The sequence below is a fragment of the Anser anser genome (genome assembly GCF_964211835.1).
Source record: "Anser anser genome assembly, chromosome: 2".
NCBI classification, from domain to species: Eukaryota; Metazoa; Chordata; class Aves; order Anseriformes; family Anatidae; genus Anser; species Anser anser.
Window position 1 is genome coordinate 22,852,459 of NC_139721.1, and position 25,765 is coordinate 22,878,223.

Genomic DNA, 25,765 nt, shown 5'->3' on the forward strand with positions numbered 1-25,765 from the left:
ACTAGCCTGGACAAATCTAAACTTGTTCTCAAGGTTCAAGAAAGCTCCTAAGTCCTAGATTCATGTACTGAGTTTGTTCAAGATGTAATTAACTCCTAACTTGAGTACTTTATCCAGGGGTAATAGTGTTCACTGCACGCAAATATTTCAGCACTCCTAATATTAGTTTTTAAAAAAAATTAAGCAAATCTCCAAAACTAGCTCTGGTCTCAAAATAAGAAAGAAGAGACTCACTCTTAACCCTTCAAAATGGACTACTGGACTAAATAACTGAATGGAAAGGATGCAGAGAGCGAACACTTCACCCCAATTTATATCCATACTCCACCATGTTTCAGAGTCTCAAAGGCTGTCACTGATGAAGACAGTGACAACCTCCCCAGAACTGATAAAGGATGATGAGAGTCTAGAATGCTTGTCACAGGAAGGGATTATAGAGAATACCAACCAAAAAAAAAGAAGAAAAATCAATAAAATGACACACACAACTGGACCAATTTCTAGCTCATAGAACATATGGATGACAGTTCAGATTTACCCAGTTATCAGAAAAACGAAGGCTATTCAAAATCAACATTCTTTAATGTATTTAAAATTCTTTAAATGCACAATAAAGTAGTACGTTATAAGTGACAGACTGTTATAACACCGAACTGTCCTACCCTGAGTTGTCTCATCTGTTACTACAGAAATTGTAGCCAAAAAGAAAAAAAAAAATCAGCTAATTCCTCTCAAGATTTCTGTTTGGCCATAAACATTCTTGTCATTCATTCTGGGCTTTTAACCATATTCTGCTAATTCTCAGTTGTTTTTAGACATCCTCCTGAAAGCTTTGAAAGCTGCTTTACAATCTGGCATGCAACACTACATAAAGTAGTTGTAAAATATTGACATTAACATAGTATTTTGCATCTTGTTATGCTTGACAAAAACAAAAAACCAGATGTTTTTACTTAAATATAAAAATAGATTAGGTATACAACAATTCAAAAGATGTCAAAGACATAGTTAACTAGTGAGCTTGAGCAAATTTCTTTTACAAGAAGAAAGTGTATTAACTGAAATTAAAACAGACATCAATCTAGCAAATAAAATGAAACAGCACTTTTGCTACATTAATGGTTGTTTACTGAAATTTACTGGGTTGATGTTGTTCAAATTTTATCTATTCAAAAGTTAGCAATGGTTATCAGCTAAAGTTTTTAAAAATAAATACCACTAAAATATTTAATATACAATATACATTTTGAGATTATTATATTGAAACTAAAAAAGAAAGCTATTCTACTGATTTATGTCAGAAATAAAGTTGAGATTTTCACTGCTAACTCAAAACATACTACCTGAGGGATTCCATAACAGTTCATAAAATGTCTTTGTTTTTAAAAGGTATGGTCTGTGGTATATATTTTCTAGCAAGAAATAGAAGAACACATGTAGCATCAGATGTGTGTACTTTAAGAAACTCTGGAATGCGAAGTCTAAAAATCCAAATAAAGCAGGTGGTATAATTTGGGGGGGAAAAATGAATTTAAGTTTAATGACATTACCAGGTTATCCTACCAGACTAATTCTCACTCACTGCATGACTTCAATGAAGCTCTCAGTCTTCATGCTGATTTCGATTTAGTTCAAGTGCTATTTGATGTATTTCATCTGGAGTTTTATTCACTTCAAACTACACTTCATTTAACCTGGCTGCTGCTGTACTCATTTGTTTTTCTACTTTATTACCCGCAAATTGGTGTTGCTTAGTTTAGATAAATTGTTGGAATAAATTAACTTTATATAATTATTTCACACTGTTAATAAATAAACAGCCTTTAGAAAGATCTCATGTCACAGAAAAAAGTGAGAAAGCTGCTATGATTTTTTTTAAAATACTCTAGTATTTGTCTCACAAGATCTACTAATAAATGCTGATAGACGATTTGCTATTTTAAGGCAGCAGCATTGCCCCCACCCCTTCAACTACTGCTTGTTTTTATTTTTCCATGTTATGAGTCTACCTGGTTTTAGTCTACCATACTCCATTTTCCAGCTGGGCACACATCATAATATGATGGGGGGAGTGGGGAGAGAGAGAGCATGAGACAAAATGTGATGGCAAGCATACAACAGCGCGTGTGTGACAGAGCACAGGAAACCAAGCATGAGCAAGACATTGAGTGCAGTAAGTGCAAGCACATGCGAAAGACAGCACACGTGCACTCACAAGAAAGCACCAGGACTTGGATACCATGAACTTGTCAGACAAAGTATTTTTCAACCATTTTTCATCTCTAAAATAATAATTTTTTATTACAACTACCAAGGGGTCTTACAGCAAACTACATAAACCTAAGTTTGTGTAACACAAATTTATTTCTATGGTATACTAATAAGGATCACAAACCAGAATTAAATGTTAAATGCCAGTTAATTGTCAGCTGCTGTCAATCCTACCGGAGTCCTAAAGTGCTCTGTTTATCAAGTGCTGAATATTGCTTATCCTTGTTTATTTATTTATTCATTTATTTTAGCGAAACACCACAGCAATACAGCAATTCATTTGAAGTGGTTAGTACTCTTATGATTTATTGATGGAAAATATGAGAAAGTCAATTAGGCTGCTACCACCTGGTGGTGTTCTGATTATGCTAAAAACCTCTTATATTTAGCATGGTATCAAGGCTTTTAAGAGAAAACCTAGTATATTCTGAATATAGAACTAAGAACAAACTCAGTAGTAGTCTTTTTTTTTTTTTTTAAGCAATCCATTAAGCTTTCACAAACAAATCACTGTGACAAATCAGCAATACAATGCAGAACATTTGAAGCCAAAATATTTAACAGATTACCCTGCTTGCCTGTTATTTTATGTAAGGTTCCTCATAAGGATTTAGTCATAAAGAAGTATTACAGACAGTTACTGCTCAAAATGAGGGATAAAGAATAGTAATGACTTGTCCAACACATTGGCAAAATGCGTTTTCTTGAAAATATTTTTTATAAATACAATTCATAAGCGATAATTAAACAAAAAGAACTATTATACACTGACATGTATGATTACAAAATTTAATTTGTAGAGATAAATTTAAATACTGAATTTCCATGTCATTACAGTACACAGTAAGGTATTTTATATAGCTCATTTCATAGTAAAGCACAGAATTGTTTTCAAAATGAAAATATTTGCTTTTAAAGTCTGAACTACTACTAGGAACTTAATACATGATCACAATGTTAAAAATACTTTAAACCGTAACAAACATCAGAAATAACCATCTGGTAGAAACTGTTCTTGGGAAGGGAATTTTTTTTTTTTTTTTTTACTTTGTTTTTGTTGAGTTTAAAACAGACTTGACCTATTCAGTTCAACCCATGAAACTTTCCATCATTATGTAACTTTAGCTTTTGTATCCACCCAATGAAAACTGGAAATTGGTTCACAGGAATTCTACGAGGCCTAAAAGAAATCCATTTACTACAGAGTTTGCATAGCCTGTTCTCTCAACAGTCTGAAATTCTGATTAACAGGCATCCTTACAGAGAAAATTATTAATGGCAACAGACTTAATAGTAGAATATGATAGAAAAGACAAAGAGACGTTTAGGGAACTATATAGCTTGGAATTTTTAAACCATTCATTATAAACACAGAAGTAGTTGAGTACATTACTTAAATCACTATACATCGTTCATACTCACCAATATTTAGGAAACTTGATCAGCTTGCCATAAAGAGCAGTACTGAAAGAGGGAATAACTGGCACAGGGAAGCAGTACAAGCCTTTACTGTCCAAAGAGGTCAGTGCTGCCTGAAAACCAAATACCTGAAAAAAAGGCAGTTGGTCAGTGTATACTATCACAATTAGAACATTTCAAAGTATTTGTATAACTTAATATATAAATTGATCTTTTGAAAATATAAGCAATAAATATGAAATAAATTTTATATTTTTAGGTTATTCCTTTTTGCCCAAATAACCGAGAAGTTCTGACTAACTTGTCTCCAGCAATAAAATAATATCCCAGTAGGAATAAATAACAAATATTTTTGATCAAAAAATCATGTTAAGTATGCTCTGCTGAATTGTTTAAAGACAATCAGTTAAAATACATTATTCTATATCAATCAAATATGGAGATTGCACATCGTCTTTCATTTAAAGAACATTTTTTGTGATTACAGTAACAATAGCCTAAAAAAATGATATTTAAGGAAATAGGAAAAGAAGCTTTGCAAATTATCTTCTCAATAAGACAATCTAACGAAAGGTTCATCCCAATTGTTCTCCATTAATTTTGCCTGTTCAGTATGGAAAATGGACAGTTGTAACTCTCAAAATTATACTCCACATTTTGCAAATGCTGATCAAACAGCTGCTAAAAACTTCTTGAACAGAAAATCCCCATAAACTGAAAAACAAATAGATGAATTGCAATCTAGTTATTCCAATCACTTTCAATGTGATGGGAGTAAACATGTCACCCAGAAAACTGAAAGCTTGCCACGTTATTTTGGGATGGTGTTTGTGATTTATATACACTGTAAGATTTGTTTATTTTTTTATTAAGATATCAGCACACAGGTGAACAGCTAACTGAAAATTTTAGCAAAATTAACAGTAGTACATATTTACATTTAAGTAGCACTCAAAAGCCTTTCAAACTGCCTAAGCACAAAGCTCATCCTAAAAGTCTCGGAGGTCAATTTTAAAACTCCTCTTTAGTTTTCACTTTTTCATTCTACTATAATCTCAGCAGATGGCAACTTAATATTTTCAAAGCTTCTTAAAATTCACTCAGCCTAGCAATAAGAACTGTTCTCATAATGGATCTTTAACTGAGAACATTTTGGCAATAGTCTGCATACTCCATTATGATGGTTTTGGTCAATCAGTACAACTAAAAAACAATGATTTTTCCTTATAACCTATCAAGTTGCTAAGTGTAAATCACTGTAACCTACATATTCTATGACCATTATCCTAAAATAACAAAGGTTTCCTTCCAAATTATTTTAACTCAATCTTGCCACAAAGACCTTGGGGCTTCCACCTGTATTGTTGACTTGTGAAGTTCACTGTTCATGTTACAAAACATTTAGCTTAGCTCAGAAGTAGCAATCCCAAATGATGATATTCTGCAAGATGTATTTACTCTGCATGTCCTTTTAGATAGGTTGAAAACATTCTTCCAAGAAACCTAACTGTTAACACTTAGGATTATCTATACTTGCTTTAACATTTTCTCAGCATACTGAAGTAAGAAATAGATCTCAAGACTTCTTTTACCTTCAGATAGCAGTGCGAATAACAGTAATGAAGAAGGTTATCAGACAGCTGGCTGAGGCTGCTGACCATGTGCACCAGTTGCTCAGCATACATTGGTACAGAGTGCTCCAGGTTAATTTTATCCACCAATATTCTCACAGAAGGTAAAGGCCGCAGGGGCTGGAAGCTTGTAGTATTTAGCAATCCGCTTAAGTTCTATGGAAGGGGGAAAAGCATGCAACTATTACATTTATATTCTATTATTTATACATTTTTACATTTCTTGCATCTCCTTTTCTCTCAAAATACACACACACAAAAACGAATCTACATGTAATAAATTCTTTACTGCTTACTGCAGCATTATGATCAAAATAACAGGAAACCTTAAATATTTTCAAAATAACTTCTTCCTCTGTGTTAGAAACTTAACTTTTATGTCTAAAATTTTCATCTGTAATTCCACTGAGTGTCAGTGTGCAGGTGTTGGCAGCAGGGCAGCTGCAGGGGTGGCCTCTGTGAGGAGAGGCCAGGGCCACCCCATGCCGGACACTGGTAGTTCCAGCCAGCACCACCACAGAGCACAGCTGAGGCCAGCAGCCAAGCTGGTGGTGTCTCTGTGTAAATGTATTTAAGAAAGGGCGAAAAACACCACACAGGCTCAGAGAAGTGAGGAGAAAAAAAAAAGTGAGAAACAGCAGCAAAGACAGCAACGCCAGAGAAGAAGGAAGGGGGGGAGGTGCTGCAGGCACAACAGCAGATCACAGAATCACAGAATGGTTTGGGGTGGAAGGGACCTTAAAGCCCACCCAGTTCCAGCCCCCTGCCATGGGCAGGGACACCTCCCACCAGCCCAGGTTGCCCAAAGCCCCATCCAGCCTGGCCTTGAGCACCTCCAGGGATGGGGCATCCACAGCTTCTCTGGGCAGCCTGTGCCAGGGCCTCACCACTCACTGAGTGAAGAATTTCTTCCTAATATCTAACCTAAATCTCCCCTCTTTCAGTCTAAAGCCATTACTCCTTCCCCTATCACTACACTCCCTGACAAAGTGTCTCTCCCCAGCTTTCCTGAAGGCTCCCTTTAGGCTCTGGAAGGTTTCAATAAGGTCTCCCTGGAGCCCTCTCTTCTCCACTCTGGAGTAGGCGTCCTCACTGCAGCCCACACAGGACCCTATGCCAGAGCAGATGTTTCCTGAAGAACTGCAGCCCATGGGATGGACCTACAATGGAGTAGGGGAAAAGTGCGAGGAAACAGGAGTGGCAGAAACAAACTGTTATGGACTGAGCACAACCCCCGTTCCCCATGGGCAAGGGGGAAGAGGCAGAAGCATCAGGAATGAAGGAGGGAAGGTGAGCCAGGGAGAAAAAGGGGTGGGCGCTGGGGGGATGTGTTATTTTGATTTTTGTCTGTCTTTCTCACTACCCAAATCTATTTTAATTGGCAATAAATGAAATTATTTTTCCCCAAGTCAAGCCTCGTTTTGCTCATAATGGCAATTGGTAAGTGATCACCCCCTCTTTATCTTGATCTGCCTTCCCTGCCCTGTTGAGGAGTGAGAGTGAGAGAGCAGCTGGGTGGGCAGCTGGCAGGTGGCCAAGGTCAACCCAAGAATATGGTAAGTCAAAATATTTTATTCTATAAAATGTTTACTTTTCGTCACTCCAAAGCACTATCACCATACTAAACTCATGCTGATCTAACCTTTACGTGGTCATATACTACACATTCACAATCACGCCAGCTGTCTCAGAAAAAAAAAAAAAAGCTACTCCAAGATATAAATATTGCAATTTCACACATCTAACAGCTACTCCAAAATATAAATACTGCAATTTTACACATCTAACTCTAGTTTTCATAGTATCCATTAAAATGAAGTACTGCGTCTAGTACAAGAAAGACGTGGACGGAACAAAACAAACGCACTGAAAGGCTACCAGGGGCCCTGGAGCACATGAGCTCAGTCTCGGGAGAGACTGAAATAACTGGGGTTGTTCGGCCTGGAGAAGGACAAGGGAGATCCCACTGCTTTATACAGCTGCCTGCTGGGAGGGTACAGAGAAGACTAAGCCAGATTCTTGTCAAAGGTGTACTGTGATAGAAATGACAACAGACACAAGATGAAACACAGGCAGTTCCAATCCAAGCAGGTACACAGGAAAGCTTGTTGTGGAATCTTCATCCATGGAGCTATCTGGCACTTGGCTGGACAAGCCCTGGAGCATCCTGCTCTAATAGGACTTGCTTTAAGCAGAACGTTGGTCTCCTAGAGATACTTTCCAGACAGCTCTTCCAATTCAAATTACTTTATGAATTCATTTCTTTAAACTTCAAAATTGGACATTAAGTTAATCAGTTTCAACATAAAAGTTGAAATTATTATTTTCAATAGGCTTGCCTTCTCACCGGAAATATAAATTGAAACTTCAAATAAAAAAAATTAATAACCAAAAAATTCACTTGAGTTGAACTTGTTTTCCCCAAACCTACAATAGAAATGGGGCTATTTTCCCACTGTAAGAAGGCCATCTTTCCATACACATTAGGCTAGAAGCGCCACAATCCCAAGCTGAAAGGAAAAAGGACTATATCCCAAGCTGAAAGGAAACAGGACTATACCCCAAGCTGAAAGGAAACAATGCTTCCCATTAGAGACCTGGTAAGGTCCCATTTTCTAAAATTAGAAGCTTACGTATGTATCCTAATACATCAAGAGGTAACAGTTTTGTCACCAGTTCACTCACTGCAGCCAGAACAGATAAGCATGTCTAAATTGAAGAAAAATATACACATTCCTGAAGTATACTCACTGAAGAAATGACAACACTTTTAGAATAATGTTATCTCAATTTCAGACAAGAAATTACCAGTCAAAGAAAGGCTGATACAAAAATTATTCACTAATTCTGGAACGCAATTTGAATGCCAATTGTTGAATATTTAGCATAGAAAAGGACTTCATAAATAAATGCCTAACTCTCACTGCTTTAATTGTAACAACTTCTGAGAACTTCTACAAGATACATCCCACTAAAATAAACAAAACACCTCATCTGCAAGTACAGAGAACATGCAGTTAGTAGCCCCTTGTAAAAAACACATTGGAAGTGTTTAATATCAGACAAGAATTCACAGAAATTTAACTCAATCGATTCATTTTTATTCTTCCAGTCTCTTTTCTTATCCTTTCTGCTTCTGCAGCCAGAGGTAAAACAGTAAGTATTCATTAAAAAACACTGATTCATCCCCATAGTATGTTGATTTCATGCACAGAGGAAGGAGTCCTGTAGGAATAAAAACCGTACAGGATTCTTTAGCTGAAATTATACTACATATATCCAAAAGATGAAACAAATCTGGGCTGTTAGGAAACTTAATTTCTGTCTCTTTCCGAGATAGTCACTTTACAAAGATCTTAATCGTGGGCTTTTTGTTTTTTGTGAGTGGGCTTTTTGCTGTTGTTTTAAATATATTTATGTGATTTAGAATAGAATAGAACAGTTTAGTTAGTACAGACCCTTAAAGATCTTGTTGTCCAACTGCCTGACCACTTCAGGGTCATTTCTTATATTTTATAAGCATGCTTTCCCTGTACCTAGTTCATTCCCAGCATTTTCCAGTCCTCCCACAGACCCCTCTGATCAACTCTGCATCCAGATCAGAAGTTCTTCTCATATTCACACTGTCTTGAACATTCAGAGGGATCATTAACAATCAAAACAAAAACTGATTCCCTGCACAGTTTAAGTGACCAGATCAAACATGGTACAATCTACTATTAGTAGCCAAAGTCTTGAAGGTATCCCAGCTGGGACTTGAACACACAGAGCTACATGTTACATCTGTGAAGCCTTTATAAAGCATATGTAATCAAAGATTTCTGATTTGACCAAGTATGGGAAGACCTGAATGGGAAAATGACAACGGATACCCTTCTGATTCAAAAGTTTTCCTAAAAAGACTTAGAAGTCATAGCTACTTCTTTTTAAGTCTGATGACCAAAAGCAACACAAAAACATTCTACGATTTAAATTTTTTTTCCTCCAAATGTTATTTTCCTACTAGTACATACCTTCAGTTTTAACAAGTCTATCTAGGTACCACACACACCATTCATCTTAACTATCTGAAGAGAAGGCTGGCAGGCAAACTAATTAGGAACTCAGTAATACACCTCGCACATCGAATAATAGTTCAGTGAGAAAATTATACTGTTCCACCCCAGGATAGGCATAGTTTCAATTTTCTGTATTTCTCATGAAGACAACAGTCAGAGATGAAAAAGTAGAGATGCACCTAGGCCTATTATTAAGGCAATATGTGTTTGATGCTACAACTTCATATATCTTAGCCTTAATAATTCTATGAAATAGCACATGCTGATATAAACAACTGAGTAAGCATTGGCGAGTACATACCTTCCCACCCATTATTACGGGCATCAAGTGGTCTAGTAAATTGAATTCTGCCACAGGGATTATAATTGTACACTTAAGAATGGTGAATGTTGTGAGTCGAGTGGGAATGTATTCCTCCAATGATGCTACTTCTTCTGAGCTTGGCATAGTTCTATTTCCATCCATGAGATCTAAAATAAACCAAGATTACATAAGTCTGACTAAAATACCTATCTCCAACAGTGGCTTTTTCAGAAACAGTTAGGAACTAGCAAAAAGTAGAAAGCACATTTTTTTTGCCCCTTCATATTTAATACATGTAACAATCAGCGTTTTATTATAAACTGGTTCTACCGGAGGTTAAATGCAATGGTAACAGCATTGTCTTCTCTTTGAAATCCAAGGTTTGGATGTGAGAAAACTGTACAGCTTTTTCTCAGTTTCATGCAAGAAACTCATCCTAACAGTTTTAGCATAGTTTGCTTCAATTCATTTTCTTCCCAGTATAAGTATTATTCGAAACAAATAAATGCATTTTTTTCCTCTCTTAAGACTCCAAAAATAAGCTCAAGTTGTCAATGAAACAAGCCCTCCACACAAGAGATTTGAATCAAATGGCTTCAGATTGTCTGAAACTGTGTTAGAGGTATCGCAAGCATTGATGGGGATACCACAATGTTTCATTTTTATTTAAAATTTTGCTCTTTGGACTGGCAAATTTGAAGTTTAACTATTTGGAATTTGCAATTTCAAAAGCATTGAAGTTAGTCTGCTTTAATTCTGTGTATTTGTGTATATGCAACATGCATAGAGGCAGGCAACGTGCAAACCTGGCTTAGTTCTGCTATATGGCTCGTATTCGTGTTCCAGAGCGCACACTATCATTTTCATTATCCGGTGTACAGCACTGCTATCCAATCGGAGATTGAGTGGACCCACAATGAGGCTTTTCGTAGACATCTCCTGAACATTTCCAAAATCTTCATTCTTAACTGAAGAAAGGTCTTGCTGATTCCCAGAAACTACAAGAAGTTGTATAAATAATAACAAATTACACCAAACAACCAGACATAACAAAATTATAACTTTGTAAGCTACTTTTGTTTCAAATCCTGTGATCACAGACTTAACATACACAAAATACAACAATGCAAACTGAACACGTTAATATATTATGACTGTCTTAACATATTATTTAAACAAATACTATACCTGTCCGATGCTGAACAAACAAGACAAGATTTTGCCTCAACAGCATGCACGGTATAACCTAGTCAATGAGGGACCTTTTTATTATGTTTGTATCTTTCAAGCTTGGGATTCTTTAACAATATCCAAACTTTTTGTGGAAACTTAACCCCAGGTGCCAGTGACAGCTGTGCTGTTCAACACTTTTTAAACCAGACTGACAATTGAAGATAAACCCTTCCTTCCATTCAGTGATGAGGTAAAGCATGGGCAGGGAGAATGAAAACTTCTTTAATCATCGTGTCTCAGACAATTTTTTAGAAGGACCACCACAGGGATAAAAGGGTTGTTAAGTCTCTGCATCAAGAGATCTATAACCTTTGTGTTCAAAATAGCTACTAGTATACCAATTGAAGTAGAACTATCGTTTTTCTGATATAAATGTAGGATAATGAAGTAGACCAAAATCACACACTCAGTGTATACAGGCCACCTGTCAGCTATAAAACAGTATGCTTACATTTCTCTTAACATATTTTATTTGAAATGCTTCAGTTAAATTAAGCAAATTTCAGACACTTAAGTTTTCCTGTTGCATATGGTTTGTAAAAAAATAAAAAATACCTTCACCCCTCAAACACTTATTTTGCAAAATTTCACTTTTTTTCTCTTATAACTCATCAGTTTGGAAGTGTCTTCACTGTTCTGGTACAAGCACTAAATATTGAATGTCTTGCAAACCATGACAAATCAACAGTCTGACAAAATAAGCGTCAATTTTAAATGGATTTTCAAACCATTTAACAAATAAGAAAAAAAATCGTTTTGAAAAGAATATTTTTTGTCAGCATTCCTTCTGATTCTATCTTGAACACTATCAGAAAGCGCAAAAAATCTAAACGTAACACAAAAAACAATGCCAAAAGCCTTGAAAAGTAATAATAGCCTAGTTTTTCAATTAAAAAACTCACTTGCATTTACCTGTGTGTATGGATAATATACTGAAGTGACGGAATTTGTACAAAACAATTTATGGAAAAGTTACATTTAATTATAACTAAGTGCAAAAAGAACAAGAGTAGAAATTTCATCAGTTCTATAGAAGTCAGTGCTTACAGGTTACTTTCTAAACTTCACAGATGCATGAAGGAAAATCAGGTTACCAATCACTGGGTATTCAGCCCCTCCATAAACCTTTCGACTAATTCTAGTTGACAAAAAGCTTAAAATCAGAGTGCTGCAAAATAAACACGCCACCAAAATGGATAGATACGCATTATAAACAAAGCAACTTCAAAATTACACTCTGTTAGGTCTGTAGGTCATGCAAATCAGTAATCAATGAAACTGATATACTATGCAACGTTTCAGCGAAATATTGAAATGCAAAGCAAAAAATAGAAAAATGCAGTTAGAGGGGAAAGACAGGAAGAAATTCAAAATAAAACTACTGTACATGACTCACTATCTTGTTTTTATTCAAAATACGAAAAGTCATTAATACGTTTCTATAAGTGACAGATGAAACTCCTGAGGTTAATGTTATCCAGGAGGTACTTGTGGTTTAATCAGTAATTGTATGCTTCAGAAAAGGTTAAAGGGGCAAAGAAGGTGTCAAACCAAAAATGCCTAGATAGATAAAAATCTTACAATCACAGTAACTGCCTCCCTATAATGTAAGCTGTGTTGTTTTTTTTAAGGGAAAAATGGCATGCACTGATTGTAACTGAAAACATACTTAATGTCAAATAGAAATATTAAAGTATATAAAAAAGTATTTGTTTAAAAGTTTAAACACCATATATTAGAAATGTAGTAAGATTTATATTGCTATCAGAATTCTGAAATATCTATATATTCATTTTAAATGAGATAATTTACACCTACTTGTTCACGTTCTATTTATTAATTACCTACTTGATGTTCTATGTGGAAAATTAGCTAGAAAATAACTAACAAAATTTCATCTGCTTTTCTGAGAAACAAATGTATTTGAAAACTTAGGTTTTAAAATTCTTAATTCTATACATACAGCCACTATTTAAACTATTAATATAAAATTAACTATCCTATTCCTTTATGTGGTCAGATAGCTGAAATTATAGGAATAACAATGAAATAAAAGCACCCAGAAAGGCTTGATAGGAAGCCAAACTACATGTTGTGAGGTGTTTTCCTAGTGACTGATGAAGAAAATAAACATCAAGCCCCTGAGAAAGGAAACTGAAAGAAACAGAAAAGAAACTGAGGAGAAGAAAGTAGTCTGGCCTTGAGCTAAAAATAAGTGCTTTTGAGTTGAGCAATTTCTGAAAAGAGTTAGTTACAGTCAGGAATAGTTATGTTGTAAGATTCCTTGAGTGTTCAGAAAAACAAGGCAAAATATTACACATAATCAAATATTCCTCATAATCAAATATCTACGCATATACAAATTTCAATACCAAAAGTCAAAAAAGAGATGAGGTTTATCCTGGTCTTCAACTTCTCTACATAAAAGTATTGCGTGCATGTAAGTGGTTATTTCTTTATTAAAAACAGAAATACACTGCAGTAGAAGCTTGACTTCATGTATATTTTCTCAGCTTTAAATCACACGCATGGTAACCAGACAGGAAAGCCTCAGGGCTGGGAAAGAACTGTTAAATTACCTAGTCTATCCCTCAACTATTGAAAGCAATGGCATCACTTATTTCTGTTTGCAACCTTCGCATGATCCATCCTCTAACCAAATTGGAAATTTCTTTCCTAGTCCTTTTATATTTAATGTCTAATAAACCCCAAAATCAAAAGCATTAAGACCTCAGACTTCTCTCAGACAAAAATAAGCAAAAAGCATTCTGATGAATTGGGCTAGGTAGCAAGAACAAATAAAAGTTTAGCCACGAAACAGCCAGAAGTTCCCAGACATCCATAGAGACCGTGTTCATGGTAATAAGTACACAGGTGGGGAAGAAAACATTAGTCAGTAGGACTGCACAACACCAGCTGTAGATGACAATTTCCCCAAGGGTGGGGGAATCACACTGCAATTCATTTTAAGAATATCTATATACACAGATACATGTGTGTATATATATATACATACACATATATTACTTATTGACATACTAACTCCTTTATTCTGTGTTTTTTTTTTGTGACGCTCACAAAAGTAGGCACACTTCCTGCATCGAACCCACTGTATTGCCTCAGATTTAGAGGGTAATTGATAGAAATCTCAAAAATGACTTAAAATTAGCAAATACCTGGGTTTGCATGGTTTAGACTAGTATTTGCTTACAAAAATACTTGGGATATTTATATTTAAAGATTATTTCTCCCCAACATCTTCTCTGCAACCATAAATGCCACCTTCCCCTATATTTTCAGATGAGTAATTCTAAAGGTATAGTTCTCTCTTCCTTGCATTTTCTTCACAGGAGAGAATGAGAGTACTCTTCATCTTCTGTATCATGTGGATGATCAACATAATTCCAGGGTTTCTCAAAACAGTTATTTTCCAAAGTCAGTAATAATAGTAACTTTTTAAAAAGACATCATACTTCATGAACTTTACCACTGCTACATGAAAATTATTTTCAGTTTAGCCACTATGAAAAATATCATCTCAATTACTTAGGCAGAAAAAAAAAGAAGAACGTCAATAAATAAACAACAAACAAAACAGCTAAACACATTGATGAAGATGAAACTATGAACCTGATGGCAAATCTAAGGTAAGTTAGAGGACAGCTGGTCAAGGACCAGCTCAGTCTGAAGAGTCTTTGTTTCTATTATTTAACAGGGTAAACAAAGAAAAAAGGTACCTTTGCCACCAGTGCTTTCCATTGTGTACAAGTAATCCATGTAGAAAGCCCCAAACCTCTGCATTCCAGCTATCTCTGTGTACGTCTCCTACCAACAAAGCAAAGCAAACAAAGAAAATGTTGTATAAGGAAAGAATCTTGAGATTACCAACTGATAGGCTGGTATGAGAGAGATATATTCGTGTTTGGATTTGTGCATCAACACACGGAAAGGCTTATCAAAACAAAGGACAGAGGTTATCCCAAAGAATTCACCTTTCCGATAGGTAATGTAACTTCTATTTGAGGCCACACAAAGGCACATCCATAATTCCAGCGGACACACTGACCAATTCATCAATAACATCTAGTTAATTAGTACCTTTAATGGAGTAAATATTCTTCACTTGACCTCTTACATCCAACATATCTGCCTAATTAACTACATCCAAAACTGAAGCTCATTTATTCTCATTTTTTTTTTTTTACAGAATATGGTGTTTTTATCTTCAAACAGTAGTAATCTGAGCAAGACTTTATGTCATCACTGGGATTTATATGTAAGCTATTCCATTACTACACATCAAATTTGCTTTCCTACTTACCAAATGATAGGCAAATCATAAAAGCATAGAAGGCAGCTCAAGTAAATCTTAGAACTATGGACAAAGTTTGAATATGAGTGCTTGTCATTTTACTAATTAATTTCATTTTTTTAAGGGAGTCTTCATGGTTAGACTTCGTCAGTAGTACTAAAAAGGTGAAAATAATAAAATTTAAAAGAAAATAGACATATTTGAAATTGTAAGTGGCTTTGCCAGTACAATTACAGAGAGCACTTAACAGCACCTATGAACACACCTGGAAAGGACCACCTTGGTCACTGCATACAGTCTTTAAAAATCACAGTCAGGGAATAAAGTTTTACTGCACAAGTTACAACACAGACTATTTGTGACTGAAAAGTCTCTATCACAGGCAGAATTAGCAAGACTCCTTCTAAGTAGAAAAATATAAGAATAATACATGAGAATACAGTATCTACGAATATGGCACTCACTGACAATAAAATTAACAAGTTGCCAGATCTGTTTTCCAGGAAAGACTTTCTCAGCTTGAAGACCACAAACTAATTATTTGTTTGGTTCAAACAAGTATATGTCAGTAAGCTTGACCTTTTGCTAGCATTTCTGTCATATCTTTGTGTTTTTTTTCTCTGTGGATGTTTTGTAGTTAGCATTTTTGAAAACAATGGCATTAGATTTAGCTTTCAGGATAGGAGGGGTTTTGAGATTTCTTTCGGACATGTTTTTGTTGCCTTTTTTTTTGGAACACAAATAGGTTTATCATTTTTTGGCCATCTGCAAAGTAAGATTCAGTCAAACATGACTAAGTAAGTAAATCAGTCTTCTAAGAGTACACATCCAAAAATCATTAGAAATTCATTAGAGAGCATTAGAAAATATTTTTGAAAGAAAAAAAGTAATTCTCTGACCTTATGATGAGCTACATCCAATATAAATTCTGCACGAATACTATTATTTTCTGGACTTCTGTAATCAAATAGTGAATTGGTAAGGTATGTCATCCCTTTTGCACTCAGATTTTCTCCACAATTAAAGAAGTAGGCCTCCTTCATCAAGTAGTCAAACATAATAATAAGGCAAGGGAGGGAAAAAAAAGTCAAGTTAACAGAGCAGTTTCAATTCTGTTGTAACACAATAATGACATGATGTCAATCCCTCAAGAGAATATTAAAGAGGGCACCTCTGCTCCAGTCACATATTTCATCATGAAAGAAGGTAAGATAATTAAAATCATTTTAAGTAATGCTGATGTTCTTGTCCACTCCCACCCCATTTTCAAGTTAATGAAAACAGCCTGGGCTAATAGTATACAACTAATAATACAGAACACATACTAGCTTTGTTTTAACTAAAAATTAAATTTAGATCATTGTTGCTCTGAAATCTGCTCCATCCTTTTAGCTATATGGGAACTTGTCACTCCATAGTCCATTTCTCTGACTGACCAATGCCTTTCAGACACTTCATCTATTCTATTCATAAGAAGTAGTTATCTCAATGTATGAGCCACTTGCTACTTGAACATTCCTCTTTCTTCACCTGGGGTTTTACATGCCTTATTCTCCACATCCTAAATCCGCTGCCCTTCTAAAAATCAACACAACCTTACTACCAAGAGTTATTCCTTCCAACAGGGAATACATGTGAGATCATTTTTTGCCAACCATCTATTCTTGACCACATGAAACAAAGCTGGAACATGTATGAAAAGCAAGATGTCCCAGCTGTACCAGTACAGAGAGACAACAGGTGAAGCAGTGTCAACATCACTGTTTCTACAAAAGCAGAGATTTTCTTGAATTCCCACCCTAAAGGGTAGCAGGAAATGGAAAAAGGGCAATGCCCGGAAGTCCTTTATCAACGAATCTTCAAGAAATTCATTCACTCACCCAGCAACCACAATTCAAAATTTAAGCAATTACCCTTAAACAAGAGTACTGAACCAGGGACGCAGTGGTTCGGCTATCTAGCAACACTAGTTCATAAGGACACATCTGCCCTCCCAGTCACACTCCTTCAGTTAAACCAACACAACAGGCTAACAGAGAAAGGAGATGAGGGGGTCAACTGAAGGAGCCACCAGACTTGACAGGAATGAAAAGAGAAAGGGAGAGAGGGTCCCGGGCACTCACAACAAGGGGAGGGCCAGGGGGAGAGTTGTAAAAACACAACTGAGGAAACTAATTTCCAGTACAAGCATCAGTACACAGCAACACAGCCAATATCCAGAGCTTCCCAAAGGACCAGTGGGGAAAATCCTCCCAGAAATCAGGACATACATCGCAGCATGTGGCAAAAGAGAAGAGGAGAAACAACTCCCCTCGTGACAACCAGAAAAATTCTGAAGAGGAATAGTAACACAATATATATCTGGAAGAACAACTCAGACGGACTGCAAAATCACACAAAGTGTACAAACGGAGGCCCATAGAAACATTGTACAATTTAAGTTGGAAGGAACCTCTCCCAGTCTTTAGAAAGGATGTTAAACACTATAGGCCTAGTACAGATCCCTGAAGGATGCCACAAGTAGGCAGGCAGACACCAGTCGGACTTCATACCTCTTCTGAGCACTGTGGTCCAGACACTTTTTCACCCAACTTACCCAATCAGTATCTCACTGATTTGGGAGTAAACTGTGTGGGAGACTGTTTCAAAGGCCTTGCTAAAGTCAACACACGTCCTGAATATGGTTGTTAGTTTTTCCTCAGGCAGCTAGCTACTTACTCAGCCATGTAAGCACAGCCCACCACCAGGAAATGGGTTCCTCTTCTGCAGTTTTTGCATGCTGCAGTTTAAGATATAATTCATATTTTATTTGTATTTTAGTACTGTCAGGAGTGTTTTTGTTCATCCATGCTGGACTTCTGCCATACTTTCTTATTTTTTTGCACATCAGAATGAGCTTCTTGTGCTTAAAGAACGCTGTCCTTGAAACTCAACCAGGTTTCTTAAGTCTTTTTGCCCGTTAGAGCACTATTCCACAGGATCCTGCCAAAACCTGCTCTTCTAAATCCAAAGGACACCAATCTACTATTCATCTTGCTCACTTCACTCACAATTTTAAACTTCACAGTCTCATAGTTCCTGCAGGCAAGGCTGCCATTCACTGTCAAATCCCTTGCCAGGTCTTCCTTGTCTGTAACAAGGCCAGCAGAGCATCTCCTACAGATGACTTATCCTCGTCTCCCCAGACTGTTCTCCTGGCAAACCCTCTAACTACTGGTTGCAGCATACCAGTTATATATTGCATCCCACCACACTTCTGTATTCCCAACAATATCATGTTCTACAGCTACGTAAGGACACCTAATTCTTCATTTTTTCTGCTTCATGTATTTGTGTACAAACACTTGAAAACGGATGACAAGCCATACTGCTCTCACAGGGGCAGTACAAGAACGTGACCCAACAAACCATATCACAGTATTTGACCATTTTCCAAATAACAGTATATTTTACCTTCATCTATGTTTGCTTTATATTGTTTTTGATGTTCTTGATTTTTCTTCTTAAAATACTTTCTAAGAATTTACAGGGAACTAATATCATGCTAAAAGGTCTGCAGTTGGCTGATTTTGCTTAAATGTAGTTCTCCGCTACAATATGGCACTGCTTTATCTATAGCTCAACTAAAAATCCCTACTATTAAATTTACAATTTCATGCATCAGTTCACTGCTTTTTTTTAACAGTAGTTCATATGAATACCTGGGTTTGTCTTACTAAGCAATTTAAGTTTGCTTCTACCTAAAATACAGTAATTAATACTTTTTCACTTCACACCATCAATGCTATTGAAAAATGATGAAACATACTTGTTCACTATTTGAGTTACACCTCTATTACCCTTAGTGTATCACATTCCTATTTCTTCCCCTCTGAACTTCTGCTGATTTAAGTACTTTCAAAAAATTTTAACTGTGTTTTAATTTCCTATACAGAATCAAAGTATGAAAACATATGTAATAATGGGGGGTAAGAGCGGTTGTCAAAAAAAAAGTCTTATTTTTCACAGCTTCTCACTCTTAGATGTTTGTCTTCTTTTCAACCCTAAGGATAAGGCATTGAATTCCATATTCCAGTGACACATCTGAAAATCTTATACAACAGTTGATAACAACAGCTTTTCCAATTCTTGCACATAAATATTTTAATAAAGCACAGCAGCACTGCTGTATTCAACAAGTCAACTAATACTGTAATATACTCACTTCATCATTCCTGTTCATGTTTTCTTCGAAGTCTTTAATTCCCATAATTCCTTTAAGGCACATGGCTTGGCAGCCAACAAAACCTATTTGGCAATCAAAGAAACGTTCACCTTTCATAAGGACCTAGTGGGGAAAAAAATGTGGTATTTTGAAGAATTCCAGTCCATGAGAAACAGAAAAGATGAAAAAAGTGAACTAGAATATGTTCACATTTATATCTTCAGTGCTTAAATGAACAGCAAGTTAATCAAACAGGATGTATACAAAATCTCTAAATTTCTAGTGCTATGGTGGTCAGACACCAAAGTAACCCCTTCCTCCTACCTGTGTGATTATTAAATATAAACACATCTAATATAGCAGAATATGAAAATCACTAATGAAGTAATTCAAAATATTTTGTCTTAGAAATTATTTACTGCAGTATTTACAATGAACAATAATAATAAAAAAAGTCAACAAAAAATTACCTCAACTGTGGTTCCTTCTTGTTCCCAGCATATAACTTCTTTGGATTTTACTTTCTGAGGGCTATAATAACTACTTTCAGCTTGCATTTCAGTAAGCTACAAAACAATAGGATAAACACTTTATAAAAGTCAGTATTAGTATTAAGCAGCAGTAACATCATTAATATACAGAACTGATCAGGACAAATTAAACTATGGCCAAAATTTATTAACAAGCAGGAAACAGGTGCAGTTCAACAGCTGTAACACATTATCCATATTAGAACTTCTCATATTCAACTTCTGGTTGAAGTATGCCATAACAAAAAGTTTTAAATCCACTACAGAACTTTTAGTTTGCTTATCTAAGGAGAAACTATGTGAAAAGATGAAACAGATATGCAGCTACATTATTAACGTGGTATCAAATTAGTTTGTAAATTGCTGTAAAAATCCATAAATATATTATTTATTCTTCCCAGCAAAAAAATTAAACACCATGACAATATTAAGGAAATGTTTTGAATTGCAATCATACTTATTTTTGTTTCTTGTCATGGCAATTCAGAGAAACATGCATTCATATTTCTTGCATGATTACAATATAAAAATTTAAAGTGCTAATACACATACTCTGTGCTTAAAAAGCATATAACCTGGAGCTAAAAGAAAGGGAGAAGACAGAGAGGTACAAAATATTCAAGACTCTTTTGCATTAAAAAAAAAAAAAATATTTTTATGTTAAACAGCTTAAATAGTTCTAATTTTTATATAAAATATCCACAAGCTCTCATTATTATTTTTGAGACTTGATACACATGGTTGTTGTTTCAAAGTAAAATTTTGTAATCCAAATGTCCATGAAAATTGGATTTAAAAAAATCACTGATCACCCTTCAGCTGTATGCAATTATTGCAGAGGAAAAGCAATTAATTGATTAAAAGAACTCAGACATTACAAGAATCATTTTCACCATTATTAGAAAATGCAACATTTAATTTGGCATGATTTTTAGCTGGAATGATATCAACTGTTCAGAATGCTAATGCAGAAACTTGACCTTATTTTTTAACCAAAATATGAACCACAAATTAATTCCATACATTCTTTGCATGCAAGTAGAACAATGAATTCTGTTTTCCTCCTAACTGTCACCATATTCGTCTCATACTTCTCATTTAAAATTTATAGAATTTAAGATGTTATATTTTAAGCAGTTTTTATCACTTCCTAATATAAAATGCACAAGCTTGCCAAAGAAACATTAGGAAAGCCCAATCCAGTAACTTCTGTTCAAAAAACATGTTCCTATTGTTTGAACAAGTTTTCTCACGTCCGGAAAGAGTACATAAAACTAATACTTTATGACAAAGCACAAAAGAAAGTCCAATCTGAACCATGATAATGAGAATTTTGAGGGTTTTTTTTTTAGTGGTGTCCCAGAGGTTTAATTAAAGGCAGAAGAAATATTCTACATCATTTATTTTTAGCCTTTTTTTTCAACGAAGGCTGAAGCAGGTTGACAGAAGAACATTACTGAATGTTTGCTGATGCTTCACATCCTCAACTTTTGCAACCAAGTTTGCCAGGAGACTAAAGACTTCAAACATGAACAGAATACTTGCAACTGTCAAAGTCACTTGCTTCATCCTTTCTGCCAGCTGCTGAGCAGCTAAATGCTCTGCTATGCCACCAAACAAAAACAGCTAAGAGAAAGTAGCCGTGGAGCCACTCAAAGCACTAACTTTTGCACAGTTGGCAAGCCAAACAGGCAAAATGACAGGAGGTTCTGATGATTCTGAGTGTATAAAGCAGGCACTAACATTATCTAAGGGTTATGAAATCATTGCACTTCATCCAAATGTCTCAAAGGCATGTATTAAAAGTATTTTACAAAATCAGAACTTTGATTTCTAATTTCTGTCAGTGTATTTCAGTGTCTTGTTCTAACTCTGTATTCCCTTCTGCAAACACAAAGTATCAGAAAAACCCAACAACTACTTAGAGATTTGATTAGAGCAAAAAAGAATAATAATTTCAAAATAAATTTCAATTGAATTCACATTTGCACATATTATAAGGAAAAAAGGAAAACAAAGGAAATAAATTGCTCCAGCATTCATGAACAAGCTCTACCAAGCTAAAATTCTTTTATTATAAAATACATTTATACAAGCGATAGATGGATAGAACACTGCAATAAGCTTTCACAAAAATCCTCTTAAGCTTCCCTCCCTCAAAAATATTCATCCAAGTATATTAACTGGTTTCCCTTCTTCAAGATTAAATGTTTGCAGTTAAATTCTACCTCAAATAGCAAACCAAACCACCTAATTATGATGTGACATGAACTTTCAATATTCATTGCCCCTCATTTTTTTTGTTATTCCATCCATGTAATGTCCCTTGTCTCAAATCAAACAGTAAATACATTCATACAGTCTTCACGCACTTTCACAACAAACCAATGAACTCAAATATGACAAATATGAACTCAAATACTTGCCTTAAATGTCACTGTTGCCTTTGTACAGTAGAATCCAATTGAAATAATAGGATCCTTGAGGGACTGAGATTTCTGCTGATGGAGCATTGTTCCATCATCGATTCCACCAGAACTGTTCTCTTCATCATCATAACTCACAATGGCAGGAACAAAAGACCAGGCCCAAGAAACCCATCCTTGTTGCTGATCATCATCTTGATGCAGATAAGGATCTTGATTAATATACTGCGTAGGATATTGCATCACTGAGCCTGTTTCATCTTCCGTACCTTTAAAAACAAGAGCTAAGTGAAATTTCAAATCAACCATGCTTTAAAGTTCATTTATTATACTCAGAAGTATAGCATGCAAAATTTATCTAGGACAAGATTCCACGTACCATTCACTGATATTAGGTGTATAGTGGTAGAACATACAATTAGAAATCAAAAATTTCTACTTAAGCTTCCAAATGCTTATTTACATCACTAACATTTTCCTCTTTGCAATAATTTTATTGTTTGCAGTGACACCAGAATTTGTCTTCTATACCACATGCTTTCAAGAGTTCATCCATTAAGGTCCTTCTGAAGTTGCAAATTAAATCCTACTAAATAATGATATATTATTGTCCTTCAGTTTTCAATTTTAAAATGCAATAGTAAAGGACTTCAATTGAAAAAGCCATAGCAAGGAAAATGTAGACACAACACAGCTCCAAAAATAAGGTTGAAAACCTCCTTTAAGTCAGCTTTTCACGTAGAGGAAGATACAGGTTTATCTGCATTCTGCAAAAAGCACAAGTATGGCACCTATAAATCAATAAGCCAAACATGGGTTTCCTGTGAAAAAACATTAAAGGTAGCATACAGAACAATACAGGGATTTCTCCCATGATTCATGATCCAAGTGGGTAACACTGTGCGCAGCACAGTTAACTTAGCCTATTTGGTTTCATCATCACTCTTATGGGACTCCAGAGAGGTATTAACTACTTCAGAGTTACCATACGGAGTGCATGATGTAGCACTGTTCTCTCAGGAAAATAATACTGAACAGAGTATTAAACAGAACAGAGATAGGCATATCCCATTTTTACTTGCTCATTTTAAACTCAGAGGACCCACTCTTACAAGCTTCAAAGCTTTAGTCTTCACATTAGAATAAGGATCAACAGGTACCCAAATTATTTGGACACTGGCAGGACAGGAGAAAGAAAAAACCCTCATGAGAATGCTCTGCACATTCTTGGAGGCATCTCAGAAGGGCGAAGCAAACTTCCTTACCTCTTTCCTTAAAAATATTTTCAGAGATCAGTTCTGAATCTAAACATAAATCTTGAAATATAGGAAATACTGAAAGGGTGCACAAAGTCTTGGAAATGGCCAAGAGGCAGGACAGTCAGAAGCAGAAGCAAAAAGAACTGATATGGAGCAGACTTGAATAGCTTAGCCTAGACTGTGCAGAGGAAGAAACACAGAAGAAATGGTGGAAAAGAAAAACTTTGGAAGTGTCGTAGGTGGGTTATATATAATATTTGGCCTATGTAATCATATTATATAATATATATAACATATACTATATATCATATAATTATGTATTATATAATTATCTATTTTAGAATATACAATATTTGGTCTATGTAGTCATATTACGTCATATAGTCCTATTAAGTCATCATTTAGATTATCTCTTGCTGCAGCATGTGTACAACAGTAAAAAGATGCCAAACACAAGTTTGTTTTATAATATATCTTAGCATTTTAGAAGCCATTAAAATAAGACAGAACAGCAAATAGACTGAAACGGTTGTATCTATATAGCATGAGACAGAAGATGTAAGAGGAAGACACACCTACCTTCTATCGCTAACTTTTCCACAACCGTTATGTAATCAGTCAAAATGCAGACAAACACACCGAGAAAGCAACCCACAACATCCTCTAAACACCTCGAAGAACAATCATAATCTATATTCCTTTATAATACATAATACATGAAGGAGTATGTACTTTGGAATCATAAAGCCTCTGTGGTTTTAATTAACTACGCTAATTACTACATCAACTGCAACTATGTATGACTGAAATCTAATGACAAAAACCCTATGCTAATGTGAAGTTAAGGGTGCACAGTAGTATCTTTGTCTTATTCAATAATAATAATAAATTGCTAAAACTGAAATGTCGGGAAGCTTTGAGCTAAAGAGTTGAGCGACATCCCTAAAACACTAGTTTTGCCTTTCTCGAGCTGGCTTTGAACACATAAACCCCCACGCTACCTTACGCTGTGATGCTGCGTCACCACCACCTTCAAGTAAGAGAGCCGCCAGAAAGGGCATCAAAGCAAAAACACCACAAGACATATGGAGAGGAAGGAGGAATAAATCAAACCAGCACAAAATATTTGTTAGTAAAATGAAGAATAAAGTGAAAAGCAAAATAAATAAAGTCAAGGCTTGTAATAGAGAGAGATGAGATGACAAAATGAGTCATCTATATTCAGACAATCTATATTCAGATAATTCAAGCTCTCTTTGAGTTCCATCAGTTCCTTGCAGATTTTTTTTTATAACTCTGTAAGAAACAGTAAATTGTGTAAAGCCTAACAACAAAAGGAATAGAACATAAATCAGAAAAAAATCCTATCCTTGCAGAATTTATACTAGTCTTATAACTCTATTATACAGTATTAGCAGAATAAAACCTTTTGCCAACTTTTTTCTAAAGCTTCTCAGTCAGCACTGCAATTCATAGGCCACCTATGCATTCTTAATTCTTCCACAATATACAAATTATTTGATCCAATCACCTCAAGTATACTTTGAAGGCCTGCAGTACTAAAGAAGGTGTCCTGGTTTTGGATGGGATGTAGTTAATTGACTTCACAGAGGCTTGTATAATGCTAGGTTTTGGATTTCTGATGAAAATAGTGGTGAGAACGCTCCCAGTTGTTGCAAGGTCTTTTCTGCTTCTCACACTGCCCTGCCAGCAGGGAGGCTGGGACAGCTGACCCAAATGGACTGAGGAGATAATCCATATCACGCTCAGCAATAGAAGCTGGGGTACAGAAGGAGGAAGGGGGGGATGTTCCAAGTCATGGTGTTTGCCTTCCCAAGAAACCATCACACAGGACGAGCCCTGCTTTCCTGGGCATGGCTTAACATCTGCCTGCCGATGGGAAGTAGCAAATGAATTCCTGGTTTTGCTTTGCCTGTAAGCGTGGCTTTTGCTTTATCTACTGAACTCTCTTCATCTCAACCCACAAGTTCTCGCACTTTTTCCATTTCTGTTTCTCTCCCCCATCCCACCTGGGGAGAGCGAGCGAGCATCTGCATGGTGCTGAGCTGCTGCCTGCCAGGGTTAAGCCACAACAGAAGGCAAAGTTCTGGAAGTTCA

The 25,765-nt window shown here is 35.7% G+C and overlaps 1 protein-coding gene across 10 annotated transcripts in view; it reads right to left on the reverse strand.

Moving 5' to 3' along the window:
- VPS13B (vacuolar protein sorting 13 homolog B) overlaps positions 1 to 25,765 on the reverse strand; it is a 478,347-nt gene that overhangs the window by 385,651 nt on the left and 66,931 nt on the right. For 9 of the 10 annotated variants that reach the window (XM_083824116.1, XM_083824118.1, XM_083824115.1 and 6 more), the window contains 9 exons: positions 22,389 to 22,657; positions 19,903 to 19,998; positions 19,433 to 19,555; positions 16,128 to 16,265; positions 14,654 to 14,741; positions 10,490 to 10,681; positions 9,681 to 9,850; positions 5,283 to 5,477; positions 3,694 to 3,818 (listed from right to left, as the gene is read on the reverse strand). In XM_083824116.1, the coding sequence (XP_083680242.1) occupies positions 3,694 to 3,818; positions 5,283 to 5,477; positions 9,681 to 9,850; positions 10,490 to 10,681; positions 14,654 to 14,741; positions 16,128 to 16,265; positions 19,433 to 19,555; positions 19,903 to 19,998; positions 22,389 to 22,657 (1,396 nt within the window). The remainder of the gene's footprint in view (positions 1 to 3,693; positions 3,819 to 5,282; positions 5,478 to 9,680; positions 9,851 to 10,489; positions 10,682 to 14,653; positions 14,742 to 16,127; positions 16,266 to 19,432; positions 19,556 to 19,902; positions 19,999 to 22,388; positions 22,658 to 25,765) is intronic. The other variant, XM_083824119.1, reaches the window with a different exon arrangement.